The 14871-nt window shown below is 39.3% G+C and overlaps 1 protein-coding gene across 2 annotated transcripts in view; it reads right to left on the bottom strand.

Annotated features, from left to right (window-relative positions):
- Window positions 1-485: 485 nt before the first annotated feature.
- Window positions 486-14871, bottom strand: part of RTF1 (RTF1 homolog, Paf1/RNA polymerase II complex component) — a 39368-nt gene continuing 24982 nt past the window's right edge. For both annotated transcript variants that reach the window (XM_089521913.1, XM_089521912.1), the window contains exons 9-18: window positions 13549-13631; window positions 13017-13104; window positions 12795-12902; window positions 12087-12164; window positions 10853-10974; window positions 9937-9994; window positions 6765-6842; window positions 5470-5565; window positions 5093-5204; window positions 486-3059 (exon numbers count right to left, since the gene is read on the bottom strand). In XM_089521913.1, the coding sequence (XP_089378039.1) occupies window positions 2953-3059; window positions 5093-5204; window positions 5470-5565; window positions 6765-6842; window positions 9937-9994; window positions 10853-10974; window positions 12087-12164; window positions 12795-12902; window positions 13017-13104; window positions 13549-13631 (930 nt within the window). In that variant the 3' untranslated portion in view covers window positions 486-2952. The remainder of the gene's footprint in view (window positions 3060-5092; window positions 5205-5469; window positions 5566-6764; window positions 6843-9936; window positions 9995-10852; window positions 10975-12086; window positions 12165-12794; window positions 12903-13016; window positions 13105-13548; window positions 13632-14871) is intronic.

Below are 14871 nucleotides of genomic sequence, written 5' to 3' on the forward strand. Positions count from 1 at the left end.
AGACACTATACATCTATTGATGCAGTGTAGAATCGCATTGGCATTTTTAGCTGCCGCATCATGCTGTTGACTCATGTTCAACTTGTGGTCTACTAGGACTCCTAGATCCCTTTCACATATACTGTTGTCAAGCCAGGTGTACCCATCCTATATCTGTGCATTTCAGTTTGTTAGTTTTGGTGAAGCTTTCTAATCTATTAAGGTCATTTTGAATTTTGTTCCTGTCCTTTAGCATTATTAGCTACCCCTCCTAATTTGGTGTCATCTGCAAATTTCATAAGCATGCCCTCTATTTTTTCATCCAAGTGATAGATAAATCATTCCTTTTAAATTCAACAAGAGGAATAATTTGTCTGGCCCTTCCTTGCAGGTAACCAAATGAAGAGTGAGTCAAAGTACAGAGTTGTGTAGCTGAAGAGAATAAAATGAACTCCATGTTTTTGGTGTCTAGAGCACCTTATAACGAAAGGATTCAACATAAGCAGTTTTATTAAAACCAACCAAAGTTTATTTATAGAAGTCTATACATTTGAAACAAATGCCGCCAAGACATCAATGAATTAAAGCAAATAAACCCATCCCTCCCAATGAGCCTGTGTTGTCTTAACTCACTGTCACATGCACTTAAAGAGGAGAAAATGTTACACCTTCATACACAATTAGTTCCATAGCTATTTGAGAAAAATTACTTCCCCAATGCATTATTCTCAGTGAAAAACCAGACAGTGGACAAAAACTTGTCCATCACTTCTGCTAATAGCAAAATCTCTTGCTTGGTAAACAGAAAACACATGAGAGCTATCTGTCGCTTTTGTCCATAACAGGATCCCACCTTATTTAATCATCTCCTCCAACCCAATCAGAAAGGGGGAAACATACATTATTTACAATTTAAGGAAGTTTTCAGTACTTTGATTATGAAGTTCAGTATCAGGATGTGTACCTCTGTTGCAAAATCCTGTTGTAGCCTGCCATGATATAATTACAGTAGGTGGAATCATTAGAACATTAGTTTAAACTCTGCTTACTCTTTTCTTGTTCCTATATCACAACTTTGTAGAAACTGGTGGCCAATCAAAACTCTAAAAGAGTTTTATGGTTATATCTTGCTACATCAGAAATGTTGGTATTGGAGAAACTGGCCCCTACAGATTAAGTTGCTGGCAAAAATCAGGTGATAGAGATGCATATCAACAAAGGATATCATGATGGCTCCCAAACAGCTATACACTGGCAGATTCTAGAAATCCACTTTTTTAAAAAAACGTTACAAGTACATATGTAAATCAAAGTCCACAAGAGCTTGAGAAAAAAAAAGTCAGGAAAATGAATGATTACACATTTACAAAACAGTCCACAAAGCTGTGGACTATCTTGTAAATGAAGCCACATAGTTCACACAACTTGAGAAGAACCCACTCCAGGAGAAGAACCACATTTCCCCCCCCCCCTTCATTTCATCAGGTTTTTCCACAGTTACATGTCTCCCTATTCTTAAATAAGGAATAAAGGAAGAAATAGGATTAAGCATCAAGAAGGATCCCACAGATCACAGCTACAAAACTCAAACTTCTATTAAGATGTAAGCAAAGATTTTGTGGGCCTGCTTTAAAAATAAAAATAAAAAATTCTCCTGAACCCAGAGTCAGCACTTTCCAGCACCAACATTAGAGTGACCTGGTGTGTTACAGATGTATGCAGTTTTTAGTTCATTATAATCCACTCTCGTTCATTGTTAAGAACTCTTCAATAAAATGTCATTTATTTACACTTTGATCTTTACACCTGAGTGATTATCAAGCAGTCGTCTTGTTCCTAGTCAAATATTTCATACATACAATCCTTGTGCTAGAGTTCCACTGCACATATTGTACCAGTTATATATAGGTTAAACAACTGCCCTTTTATGGTTTGTTATTTCTACTGTATCCTTCCCATTTGGAAAATAAGATTTTATAAAGTTAAAATTAAAATGGGGCAAATAATAATAAAAAGTTAAGAATGGAAAAAATGAGGTGACAATGTGGCAGAACAAAATAAGGTATGATTTCATAGGGTTTTCTTGTTGTTTTTTGTTGGTTTTTTGACACAGGGAAGAAAGAACTAAGTAACAGTCAGGGAGGATGAACTGCTCTTACCTACCTGTAAGCAGGGAATTCAAGAGCATGAATCTTACTGCTTTACAAAGCCATGTAGAAGAGGCAAGTGATTTTTATAAGATGAAACAGAGAAATGCAAGGTTACATAGTTACTGTCAGCCAGGCATTGTTCTTTAAAAAAACAAAACTAAAACATTTACTAAATTGCCCCTGCTGTTTCAGATGCTCAAATGTAGCTGATAGAAATTCAAGACAGCTTTAAAGAACTGTGACAGACAGATACAAATTTACTGCAGGTTAAAAATGATAAAAAAACTACCTGGAAAAATTGTCACAACCCACCCACCCCCACAAAATGTACACTTTCATCTAAACCAGTTTGTAAATATGTCCTTCTCCAGAGCCAGGAGCGGACAAGAAGAGGGGGGAAAGTGCAGGTGACCTTCACAAGAGGTCTTGTGCCACTGTTTTAACTTGCCTTGCTTGTGGTGGTGAGACAGCTAAGTGCCAACATTGCTTCTGCCACCAAGAGGTTCCTGCAGAAATCCAGACTCCAGGTTAACACTGAATACACACAGCCAAACCCAAACAGCTGCATTAAAAAAAACACCCCCCTCTAAAAACAGCACAGATCCATATTTGTGGGGGGGCAGGAAGAAAGGGCAAAAAGGGAGGTATATACAGTAAAGAGTCAATGGTTTATATTACAAATGGCTGGAAATTTTTAAAGAGTCTTTCCCCAGCTCTAGTGCTGCTCCAACCCAGAAGATCAAACTGAAGAGGGAGGGGGAAAATAGAGGGTAGGACATCATGTAGCATGCAGGATCAGAAGCAGCTGAGAGATGGGGGAGGCTCAAATTAGCCCCCGCCTTTTCTTGTAGTCCTCCAGGTTCAGTGACCGCCGAGGGGCGCCATCTTTTGCTGGGGGAGCCTTGGAGGTGATAGCCAGTGTTTTGGACTCTGTTGGAAGAAAAGGCACATAGACACATGATTATAGCTCAGCAGGTTCACTGCCCCCTTCATACAACTAAGCTTAAGGCAAGATGTTACTTCTGCAAGTCTTCTACAGAGGATCACCCTGATCATGAATACAGTGCCATAACATAAGGAAAAAAAAATAGAAACATAGCAGACCAGGTCTAGGGAAGAAGTCTCTACTTTCTGCAGTTCAGTGGACTTTCTATGACACAGTTGCAAATAAAGACAATAAAGGAGTGAGAAACAATAGAAACATAGAAGTCAGGTCTAGGAGGAAATCTCTACTTTCTGCAGTTCAGTGGACTTTCTATGACACAGTTGCAAAGAAAGGCAATAAAGGAGTGAGAAAGATAACTCTTCAGATGTTGCTAGCAACAGGATCTCAGACAATGTTAGAATGCATCTCTCATCAATCCTAGCAACTACAGCATATTGCAGCCTCTACTAATTTCAGGCTCATGGATTTAACTCAGGATTAGAAGCCAACTGCAGCCTAATTTTCTAATTTGTTGATGTTCCATCCACACATTTTGGGACTTTGCTAAGAAAAAAAAGAGCAACATTACAGAAGACAGACAGGTTGCATACCTGTAGAGTGATCTTGTAGCATCTTTGAGACTAACTGAAAGAAAGAAACAGGCAGCATGAGCTTTTGATGCATTCGGTGGAGTGGAAGCCAGGCATAGACATATATATGCCATTATTACAAATCCTTTGTGTATGGAAATGAAGTTGTAGGTTCAGTTTTAATGATGGTCGTTAGTGCACAAAGGCACAGGAAACAAGCCTTTGTGCATAGAGATGAACTGGCAGATCCAGTTTGGCAATGGGACTAGCCTATGGTGAGGAGAACAGATGAATGTAGGGGTCATGAGGATGGGGGTCAGATAGTGTTGAAATGTGTGTAGTGAGTCAGGAAACCAATGTCTTTGATCAACCCATTGCTGATGGACTCAAATTCTGTGGATGAACTCAAATTCTGATGTTTGTTTTTCCAATCTACCTTTATAATTCTTTTGTTCAAGGATCACTGTTCTGAGGTCTGAGATGGAATGCTCATGGAGACTGATACCTTTTTTTGTGTATTCCCATTCCTAATGTCTGATTTATGTCCATTTATCCTCTGGCACAGGGACTGACCTGTTTGCCCTGTGTAGAGTGCTGAAGAGCACTGCTGACACAGTATAGCATAAATCAAGTTGGAGGATGAGCACATGAAAGCCCCCCCCCCCACCCCCAAATACTGTGGGTGATTTCATTAGGTCTTGTGATGACATTTCCTGGATAAATATGTGAGCAGAGTTGGCATCAGATGGCTTAGTACCTGTGTTGCAATCTGTGTTGTGTGTTGCCCTGTAGAGTACCAGTTTGAGGTTTGGTGGCTGTCTGCAGACGAGCAAAAGTCTGCCACCAAGAACCCTTGAAAGAGTAGCATTATTGTCCAGAATGGGTTGTAGTTCACTGATGATGCGCCTGAGTGGTTCCAGTTGGGAGATGTATATGCCCACTAGTGGGGTTCTTGTTGTTTTCCCTCTTCAATGTGTTCTGTAATAGATCGGTTCTGGGTATACGTCTTGCCTTATTTCATTTAAATACACAAAGGATTTGTCATTCAAATTGGCATCCTCACATATCAATGGCATATATATGTCTATGCCTGGCTTCCACTACACCAAATGCATTTGAGGAAGTAGACACTGAAGTCTACAAAAGTTCATGCTGCCCATTTCTTTTTCAATTAGTCTCAAAGATGCTACAAGATCTCTCTCCATACTGATTCTAAAGACTAACACGGCTATATCTTTGAATTCTACCACTATGGTTGCATACCTGTAACTGTAGTTCCTTGAGTGGTCATCTGTGCATTTACTCAAATGGGTTTATCATGCATCTGTACAGTGCAACATGCAGAGGCAGGATAACCCCATTTGTGTGAAGAGAGCATGAAGAAGAAACTCATATTTTCTAACTTTTAAAAAATCTTCACATTTAAATCTCCGAGCAGAAGTACCTACCTGAGCTGGGAACCTGGAGATCAATCTTTACATCAAAATCATGCACTTTGAAGAGATCCTCTGAGAGGTCACTGGCTGATTTTGAATTCATATCTTTGTCTTTACCCTGACTCTAAAAAAGAAGACATTATCAAGAAACAATCAAAGTAATGCAGGTGAAATAAAAACCAGATGAGAAATCACATTTTATAGCAATTGTGTTGTAATGATTAGATAAAAAGTTATTTCATGTACAAAATGGATCCCATTCTAGTCTTAGAAACAAGAGATAGGCTTAAAGTACAATTTAAAGTAGTTACAGTTGTGAAACCCAGGATTCATTACTTAGAATTACAGGGTAGAAGCATATATAACAATAGACAACTGGAGGGACTTACCTTGGTCATGTCCTTTGGAGCATCTGGTAATACACCAGATCCATATTTTGCATTTAGCTGGGCAAGAATAGCAGCTTGAACCGCGGGATCTCTGGACTATTGGAGGGAAAAGATATATCATAAACTTGACCATCAATTTATTTTCTAACTTTAACATTCCCTCTGTGTACAAGATGCATGTACACAGCTTAAGAAGTACACCATTAGAACCCATGTAATATGTGAGAGCTGGACAATGAAAAAAGTAGATAAAAAGAAAATCAACTAATTTGAGATGCAGTGCTGGAGAAGAGCCAAAGATACCATGGATGGCCAGAAAAAGATAATTGAACAGATCAAGCCTGAAATCTCCCTGGAGGCAAAGGCGCTTTACAGACCGGCCAAAAATTGCGGTCTGCTGGCGCCGTCATTTGCTGCACGGAGGAGCCCCAGTGGCCAAACCACGCAGCTCCTTCACGCAGCAAAAAGAAGCTGCAAAAAGCAGCGTCTTTTTGCGGTGCAGAAATGGCGTCGCAAAGTGCCAATGGCGCACTCACGGTGTAATTTCCGCCGACATCAAAATGGCGCCCATGTAGAATGGGCACTGCCATGTTGTACGCGCTGAGTGCATACTAGCGTTAGGGGCATCTGGAAAAGACGCCCCTTTCTAACCCTAGTACGTGCACAGCACATACTTTTTGCCCGTCTGTAACAGGCCAAAGATGACCAAATTGAGGCTTCATACTTTGGCCACAGCATGAAAAGGCATGACATTAGAAAAGACAATAATGCTGGGTTTGTAGTTTGAAGGTAAGAAGGAAGAGAGGAAGATTGTATATGACTGTCTAGATTCAATTAGGGAGGTCACAGGCATGAGTCTGTAAAACTTAAGCAGAGCAATACAAGACAGGGAGTCTTGGTGATGTCTCATCCACAGAGTCGCCATGAGTCGAGGTTGACTCAAGGGCAGTTAACAAAAACAACAAGGTTCAATTTCAAAATGTATTTTCAGTAGTTTTCAAAGGGTAACATAAATACTATGTGTCAACTGTATAAATCATGTTTTTTCGTACACATATTCTAAAGCAGGACATGAATTTATTGTTTTTCTTTGACTATACTGTTATGTTGATCCTGGTTCATACTGAGTTAACAGTTTTATAGTTACATGTTATAAAAAATATGGGCAGTTATTCATATCAATCTTTTTATATGCAAATAGAACCATAGAATCATAGAGTTGGAAGAGACCACAAGGGCCATAGTCCAACCCCTGCCATATTTTCTACTGTTCTCCTTGTCTGCATTTAACTTACATTGGAAACTATTGTGGGTTTACACTGTCGCCTAGTAAAGGGATCCATCTGCTGGTTTTTCATACTGTGGCTTTCTGCCTGCAGAGAGAAATATAAAAGAGTCATTCTTTACTTTGTGAATATTTTTCTTAGGAAAGACTTCACATAGGACCACAGGATTATAGTGATACCTTGGTATATGCTGGTCCTCTTGGCATCTGCTTTCCCTCCACCACCCGTGGATGTCAAAATCTGAGCATGTTCAAGTCCCATTATATATAATAGCATAGTAAAATCTTGTCCCTTATAAGTATATATAAAATGGCAAAACCAAGGTTTGCTTTTTTGGAATTAAAAATAAATAAATAAAGCTGCGGATGGTTGAATCCGTCGATGCAGAATCCATGCGGAGGGCGGATGGAATTACTAGTATAGACAATATAATACTCAGTGGCAGCCACTGAAGAACATGTACAGACAGAAGCTATTATACTCTTTTCCTTTCTTTGGGCATTTGTCTGTCTATCATGAGAAACAGGATGGTGGACTAGATAAGGCTTTGGCATGATTCAGCAAGGCTCTTCTTGCTGAGAAAACTTATTCATTTTAACAAGGAAATAAACACCTCAGTACCTAAAGCCAAAGATTAGGCTTCCACTAATATAGTACATAATTATTGGTCTGCATTGCCCTTCCCCTGGAGGCATGACAGACACCATCATTGTCATTATCTCCCTCCTTTATCAAGTGTGTACATATGTACAGTGTCTAAGACAGGGATGACTTGGGATGCTGGGTTCTAGGTTCATATTAGTTCAGGAGCTTTAGAAGTGTTTTTTTTCCTTCCCTAAATTATTACCATCCTGTACATGTAGAGACAGTTTCAAAATACAGAACAGAGGCAGCTATGGCACTTCCTTCATTGCTAGTAAAAATATTTTATTTCAAAGGGGAAGGCAGCTTCCAGTAGTTGCTGTTTTAGTCTTCAAATTGACTTTCAGTAGGCATGCTTCTAGTCTGCAACACTGCATTCACTTTTCTGAGACAAAAAAGAAAGCAGGGCAAGCAAAGCTTTCTTCCACTGTGCAGCATGAACTAGGGCAGCATGAGATATCTGTTGTTATTACCATACTCATGTATAAATTTTAAAAAAATGAAAATATTTTACCCCAAAACCTGCATTGATTTATACATGGGTCAGAGCTGGAATAGGGACCCAACATGAAAGATGTGGCAGGGCAGCACTCCTACCCCATTATCCTTTTGCTCAAACTGGAGAAAGAAAGGCAGCCTTCCCTCCTTCCTTGCTTTCAGCACCAATATTGGGGAGGCCAAAGAATGTGGTCCACCACACACATTTTGGGCACTTGAGATGGAATTAAGGCAGCGTTAATAAGGGCTTACAGTATAAACCTCTCTGCAGGGAAACTGCAGCAACCATTTTTAATAGGGACTTACTATATAAGCCTTGTGAGGCTTGGCAGTCACTCTACAGAGAGACTTATACTGTAAGCTCCTATTAGAAATGGCTACCACCACTTCACTCCACCTCAAGCTCCCAAAATGGTGGACATGTCTTATTCTTCGGGCTCCCTCACATTACTGTTGAGTGCCACTTGGGCTGAAAAAGAAGGTGAGGAAGGAGGAAGGGTTGCTTTTCTTTCTCTGATTTGGAAGGGAGAGGTAATGGGTTGGGAGCAATGCTTCCAAGCCAAGAAGAGCTTCTCGCCTCTGCCTCTTGTCATTGCCTTTGTGCTAGGTCCTTGCTCTTCACTCCCACCTGCCCTTTTTTTCAGACATTATTCTCAATGTTTTTTCCTCATTTATATTCCTTTCCCTATCTGTATTTGTACAGATGTAGTCATTTTAAGATCACCATCGCCATTTAGAGCCCTAGCCCCATTTTAACACCTAAAATAAACACTTCCTCTCCACTGTAGCTCTTTCTAAGTATTTTCCCTCTATGTATTCTTAAAAAGAAGAAGAAAAGCTATGTTTGTTACATGCCCTTTTACTTATTCACAGGTCCTACCAAAATCCAACGTATATACAGATACAGTATATACCACAATTTACTAAGCAACAGTTTAGTATGATTGCTCAGAAAATGGTGTATGACTGTAAAAAGGAGACACTCCCTCCACAAAAGGGGAGAAAACATCTAGATCAGATTGACACTTTCCCCATAACTGTATTCTGCCTTCTCTTTACAGTGCTCTAACATCATCATCATCATCATCATCATCATTTGTATTCCACTTTTCTCCTCAATATTGGGACTACAATTTAGAAAAACAGCATAATTGAAAACATATAAAAATAAACATTAAAATAGAATTAAACTATTCACAGCATTAAAACAATTCAAACCTCAAGTTAAAAGAATAAAACATTACTTAGAAAGATTAAAAACTATTAAAAACCATTCAGTTTAAAACTAGCTTATTCATTAAAAACTCTGTTTTAAAAGTCTGTCAGAATAAATTCTGGTCTCTCTACAAAGTGAATTCCAGAATCTAGGGACAGCCACTGAGAAGGTCCTCTCATGCATTCCCACCAACCATGCTTGCAACAGTGGTGGGACTGAAAGAAGGACTTCTCCTTTTGATCAGGAAGGTTCATACAGAATGAAAGGCTGGCCTGGGGGCAGAGTTGGGGCATCATGTCCACATGACACACACCCCGACTCTGCCCCCCAGGGCGCCATGACGCTGGGCACCACTCCACACGGCGTGCGGTGTCATGACGCTCCTCCAGCACTATGCCCATATGACACAGCCCCAAGAGAGTGTTTCTCGTGGCTCCTTTTCATGCCCTAGAAAGGCCAAATTGGGGCCACAGTGCGAGTTTGCTGTGGCCCCGAGCCGGCTGAAACAGGGGTGGCACCTCTTTGTACAGCCCCATAGTCTGGTCTGAGCCATACAGGGCTTTACATGGCACTTTAAATTGTGCCTGTAAACAAACTGACAGCCAAATGAGATGTTTTAACAGAGGCATAATATGGTCTCTGTAACCTGCCCCACCTAACAGTCTGGTTGCAGCTCTTTGGACCAGATGAAGTTTCCAACCATTTTACAAAGGCAGCCCCAAGTATAGGAGTATGCAGGCACATGATAACCCATGTGTGAATCACAGAGACCATGAAGAACTAAAACATTATTCATCAAAAACACCACCCACATGCCTTACTTACCACTAAGGCTTTTTCAGATTCCACAATGTTCCATTCTCTATTCCTCTGATTGATGTAACTGCAAAACGAAGTATTTACTCCATTACATAAATACTCATTTATAAGTACAGTTGTCACCCCACATTCACTGATTAAGCATTTGCGGATCTGTTTATCCTGTGTAACTGTATTTGTCCCTGCAACCAAAAAACATTTTCTTCGTAGATCCTCCAATGCGATTCTATGGTCAACTTCTTCCAGACTTTGACCACAGATTTGCACTAGAGGACCTACAGATGCCTAGAAGTGTTCTTTCCGTTAAAAAAAAAAGGGGGGCTGTATTTGCTGTTTTTCCACTTTTGCGAGGGGGTACGGGCTGCACCCTAACCTTTATGAAAGTTGAGGGCCAACTGTACTTACACACAGCCTACCACAAAAACATGCAAGTCCCTCAAATTCACAATATACAGAATTTGTATCTCCAGAACTCAGTTCCTGATACCATTTTTTTTTTTTTTTGGCAATGCCTGAAATAAGATCAGTTTCAAAGGTCTGAAAGGCAGCAAATTCTGTGTGGGAGTGTTATCTATAGTGCATAGTTATAGCTATTTTGATACCAGTGTAATGGTCCTAGCATTATCCTACGAATCCTGGAATTTGTAGTTTGGTGAGCATTATTAGGATTCTGTAACAGTGAGTTCTAGAACACTTCTCTAGACTAAAGCACACAAGCTCTCCAACAAAGAATTCTAATTAAAACCCCAAGATTCCATATACTGGAGTCTTGACTATCAAAAGGGTATCAAACTGCTATAATTCTGAAGTGTACATACAGAATTAGTAAAATTGCTGAAATGAATATTTGTGACACCACAAGAGTCATGCAACCATTATGTTGGTTTTTTATTTTCTTGTTCATCATTGTTACGTTACTAACCTGATGGCTGAAATATTTTTTGTTCGCTGGCGATCCAGAGCTTCTGCTCTCTCTTCCAATTCATTAAGCTGGTCTTGAATCTGTTTTGCCCTGTCCTGATCTCCCATGTCTTCTGCCATTGCCTTCAAATATATATATATATATTTATTTGTTTGTTTGGCTTGAACCCCCATCACAAAATAGTTGATCAAAACTCATACCAAACAATCACCATCACTATTTATTAGTTCAAGAAGTTTTTCTTTAATATATCAGCATCTAATTAAAAGGGGAAAAGCCACAACTATTGGTGCATTTATGAATTTTATCTCACTTAACATTTTAGCTTATATCTCATAGTGCAGAGTACTGTATATACTTATGTATAAGTCTATAAATTTTAGTCACTTATACTTATCCACGAGTTAATGTAAGTACTGTACTTTAACTCATGTGTGTGTATATATTTTTGTGTCGTGTCTTTTTAGATTGTAAGCCTGAGGGCAGGGAACCGTCTATTATCCCCTCTGTTGTAAGCCGCCGGGATTGCCAGTGATTGGGCGGCATATAAATAATTCATACATACATACATACATACATACATGGAGCCATTCCCTTTGTCTAAATAGAGTGGTAAAAGACGAGAGCTTAGTCCATCCTGGGAGCACAAAAAAGAAGCATGGATTACCCCTAAAATCTCTCCTCCATCCAGCCTTTAGGATGAGCCCAAACAGTTATGTCTGCCAGAATTTTCTAAGTTCTTTGGCATCATTTTCCTTTGCATCATATCCTTTACATCCTTTCTTAGATGCCCCTAAGTTTTACCCTCGGCTTGTCCACGGGTCATATCAAAATCCATAATTTTGATCCCAAAACCTGCCCTGGACATATACATGAGGTCGATTTATAGTCGAGTACTGTATATACCACAAAATTCATCTACTAGGCCCCCTACTGGCAACAATGAAAATTTCCTAAGATGTACAGCCCATTAAAATTAAACAAGTTGTATCTTCTGCAAGTGAGATATAAAGCAATATCTCAATAGTTAACCCAAATATGCATGATCAAAACTACTATGATTATGAGGCAATGCTTTCATTTATGGGAATTCTAGAATGGGGAAAAAAGAGCAGTGTAAGGTAATACCATTATCTCAGGAAACACAGATGAGTGAAAGGCTAGTGAAAAGCAGCCTTAACCCTCCAGCAAAGGTAATTTGGGGAGGGTTCATTCCCAATGCCACCTATTTTACCTTCTCTTTTAGAAGCTGAGTTTTCTTCATGGCATAATTTGGTGGTGCTTTCCGGAATCTCTCTTTCTCTTTTACTATCTATGAACAGAGAACACAGTATAATGTAATACCCAAATTCCATGTATCACAGGTCAATTGATTCTGTTCACCACAAGGCCATTCTTAACTTGATTTCAGCCTTTACAAGCTATGCTTGAGACTGTTCCTATATCACCCATTCTGTTTATATTCTGTACTTGTCCTATAGTTAAAGAAGCATTTCAGATGCATGCTGGCCACAAGCCTATTGGTACAATGATGAGTAAATGCAGAATACTTTAGTGGCAATATGACTGCAGGGACAACTGTAGTAAGACAAGCTAATTTTGCCAATGAGTAAGTGCTCCAAAAAAAAAAAAAAAAAAAAAAAAACAAAAAAAAAAAAACACTGCCCCAGCTTCCAATCTTCATTCCCTCACTGGTGACTATGCTGAGCATGGGGCAAATCTGAAGAAGTCAGAGCAAATGTGACACACAAAGAGGGATACCAAAACAAAGCCTAAACAGAGCCTTAAGTGTATCTTTTCCATCATAAAAACAAAACATATAACCCATCTTATCTTTACAGGAAAAACACCTGAGAACATCTATTTTAAGACCTCACCTACCTTTCTGTTATGAACCTTCAACTGAATGGTTCCAGCTCAAAAGTACATTTTCTTCATTTACCTCCTCAATATCCTGATCATTAAATTTATAGTTGAGGGCTTCTTTGATGGACACTTCCTTCTTGTTTATCTCATCTAGTGTGGGTAGCTGCATCCCAGCAGAGAACATCTAATTAACATTTATAAAGAAAGGAAGAAAACTGTTAGATATTTTAATTGATCATTCAACACTGTGTTCTTGGCAAAACTGTGAGGATAAATGGAAATATTCTAGCAAACTTACAGCTTCTTTCCACTTCATAAACTCACTCTCTGTGAATTCTTGATTGGAGACAAACTCTAAACGGAACACACGTTGGTCACTACCATGCCTGCAGAGAATAATTATTTCTTAGCAACCTGTGTACAACAACAATTTCTCTTATCTTCCAGTGTATAGAGAGGGGGCAGTGGTAGAGACCAATCAAGAAAAGTGCATGCATACCAGACTACTTATTCCTCTGTGTAATGGATTATGTTATAGTATGGCCAGTTCTACCTTTGCTACTGGAAGATACATTCTGAATATACTAGTAGAGATCCATAAAAACCACTGGTACCAATAGCATACGAAACGCTCACCATGCCTTTGTGCAATGTTTGCTTGAGCACTCCATGATTATTATTTTTCTAGGGAAAGGAAACTCTAAGAGTAAGGATGTCAACTTCATATTGGCTGAGGGAAAAAAGACTATGGCAATCACTTCTTCCATTCTCTTATTACACAGGGATCATACACCCTCAAAGTGATGCAACAAGTTCCAGTTGTTACTTACCTTAACTGCAATCCCTTATTTGTCCTGGTACCTCCAAGCTGATAAACCTTGCCAGTTTCTACAACACTAGTTATTTCTGCCACCTATAAAAGTAACCATGAGATAAAAAAGATGAACATTTCCATTTAAACTTCCCCACCAAAGAAAAACGAGACTCCTCACCACTTTGGCTCTTGCCATTCTTTTTCTATAATTCAAAATGCCTTGAATTATGGCACTAGTACCATTTGAAGTGTTTATGACTAGATCTGGACTTAATGTTATAAGGCACATTGAAGTTATTCTTCTATCCACAGCAGGCATTTGATCCAGCTGAAAAATCCCATTGGTGGAAGGATAAGAGTTATCCCTTACCAGTGCCCATGTCGCTTCTTACATTCTCTAAAATATCTGCTCTGGAGGGGTGGGGAATCCTCAAGAACAGATTTTTAGAATATATATGTAGCTGTGTTGGGTGGTAGTGGTCAGAAAGTTTCTTCCATCTGTTAAAATCTGGACTAAAGGTGTGCTTGAGATATGGACAATTCCACAATACAATACAGTGGATCCTTGTTATACGCTGGGGTTTGGTTCCAAGATCCCCCATGTATAACAAAATCCGTGTATGCTCAAGTCCCATTAAGTATAATGACATAGCAAAATGGTGTCCCTTATAAAAAATGGAACATCAAGGTAAATTTATACTTTTTTGGAACATTTTCAAACCGTGTATGCGTAAATCCGTTTATAAAAAATCCGTGTATAAGAAGGGCCGACTGTACCAAAACACTGTACCAAAACAAACTGATTTGGAAGATATGTGAATTAAAGCAGGTCTTTCCTCAAGTGGACTAAATCTAAATCTGACCTCTCATGAAGATTTATTTGCAATTTGGATTCAGAAGGACACAAAGATCCCAGGCTCTCTAATGAGGAAAACACTAGCATGGGGAGAGGAGACAGACAGGACAGATGGCAGTTTTGACAGAGAAAGCTCTAGCTTCTACTTATAGTGAATGGTTTACCAAGGCTCTTTAATCCCAGTAATGTGGGTGAGGGATGCTGAAATTATATATAGTAGAACTGTTCCTGCATTGAGTATTTTTAGTAGTTCTCTCTCCCCAAAGTAGGAATGTTAAAAGAGGTCCCACTATGTGACCTCAGCCAACTGAGAAAAACAAAAACCTCTCACACCCCACCCCCACACGTTTAACTGTTTTTTATTCATCCTAATTCCCTGACCTTTGCACTCGTAACTTCCAAAATTTTGCAGACTTCTTTTCGTGGTGCATCTCTGTAACATATGTCAAATTCATACAAATTATTTGAAAACCCATGGAATAA

This window comes from Sceloporus occidentalis, unplaced genomic scaffold (genome assembly GCF_023333645.1).
Source record: "Sceloporus occidentalis isolate IW3139 unplaced genomic scaffold, rSceOcc1.0.p SCAF_4, whole genome shotgun sequence".
NCBI lineage: Eukaryota > Metazoa > Chordata > Lepidosauria > Squamata > Phrynosomatidae > Sceloporus > Sceloporus occidentalis.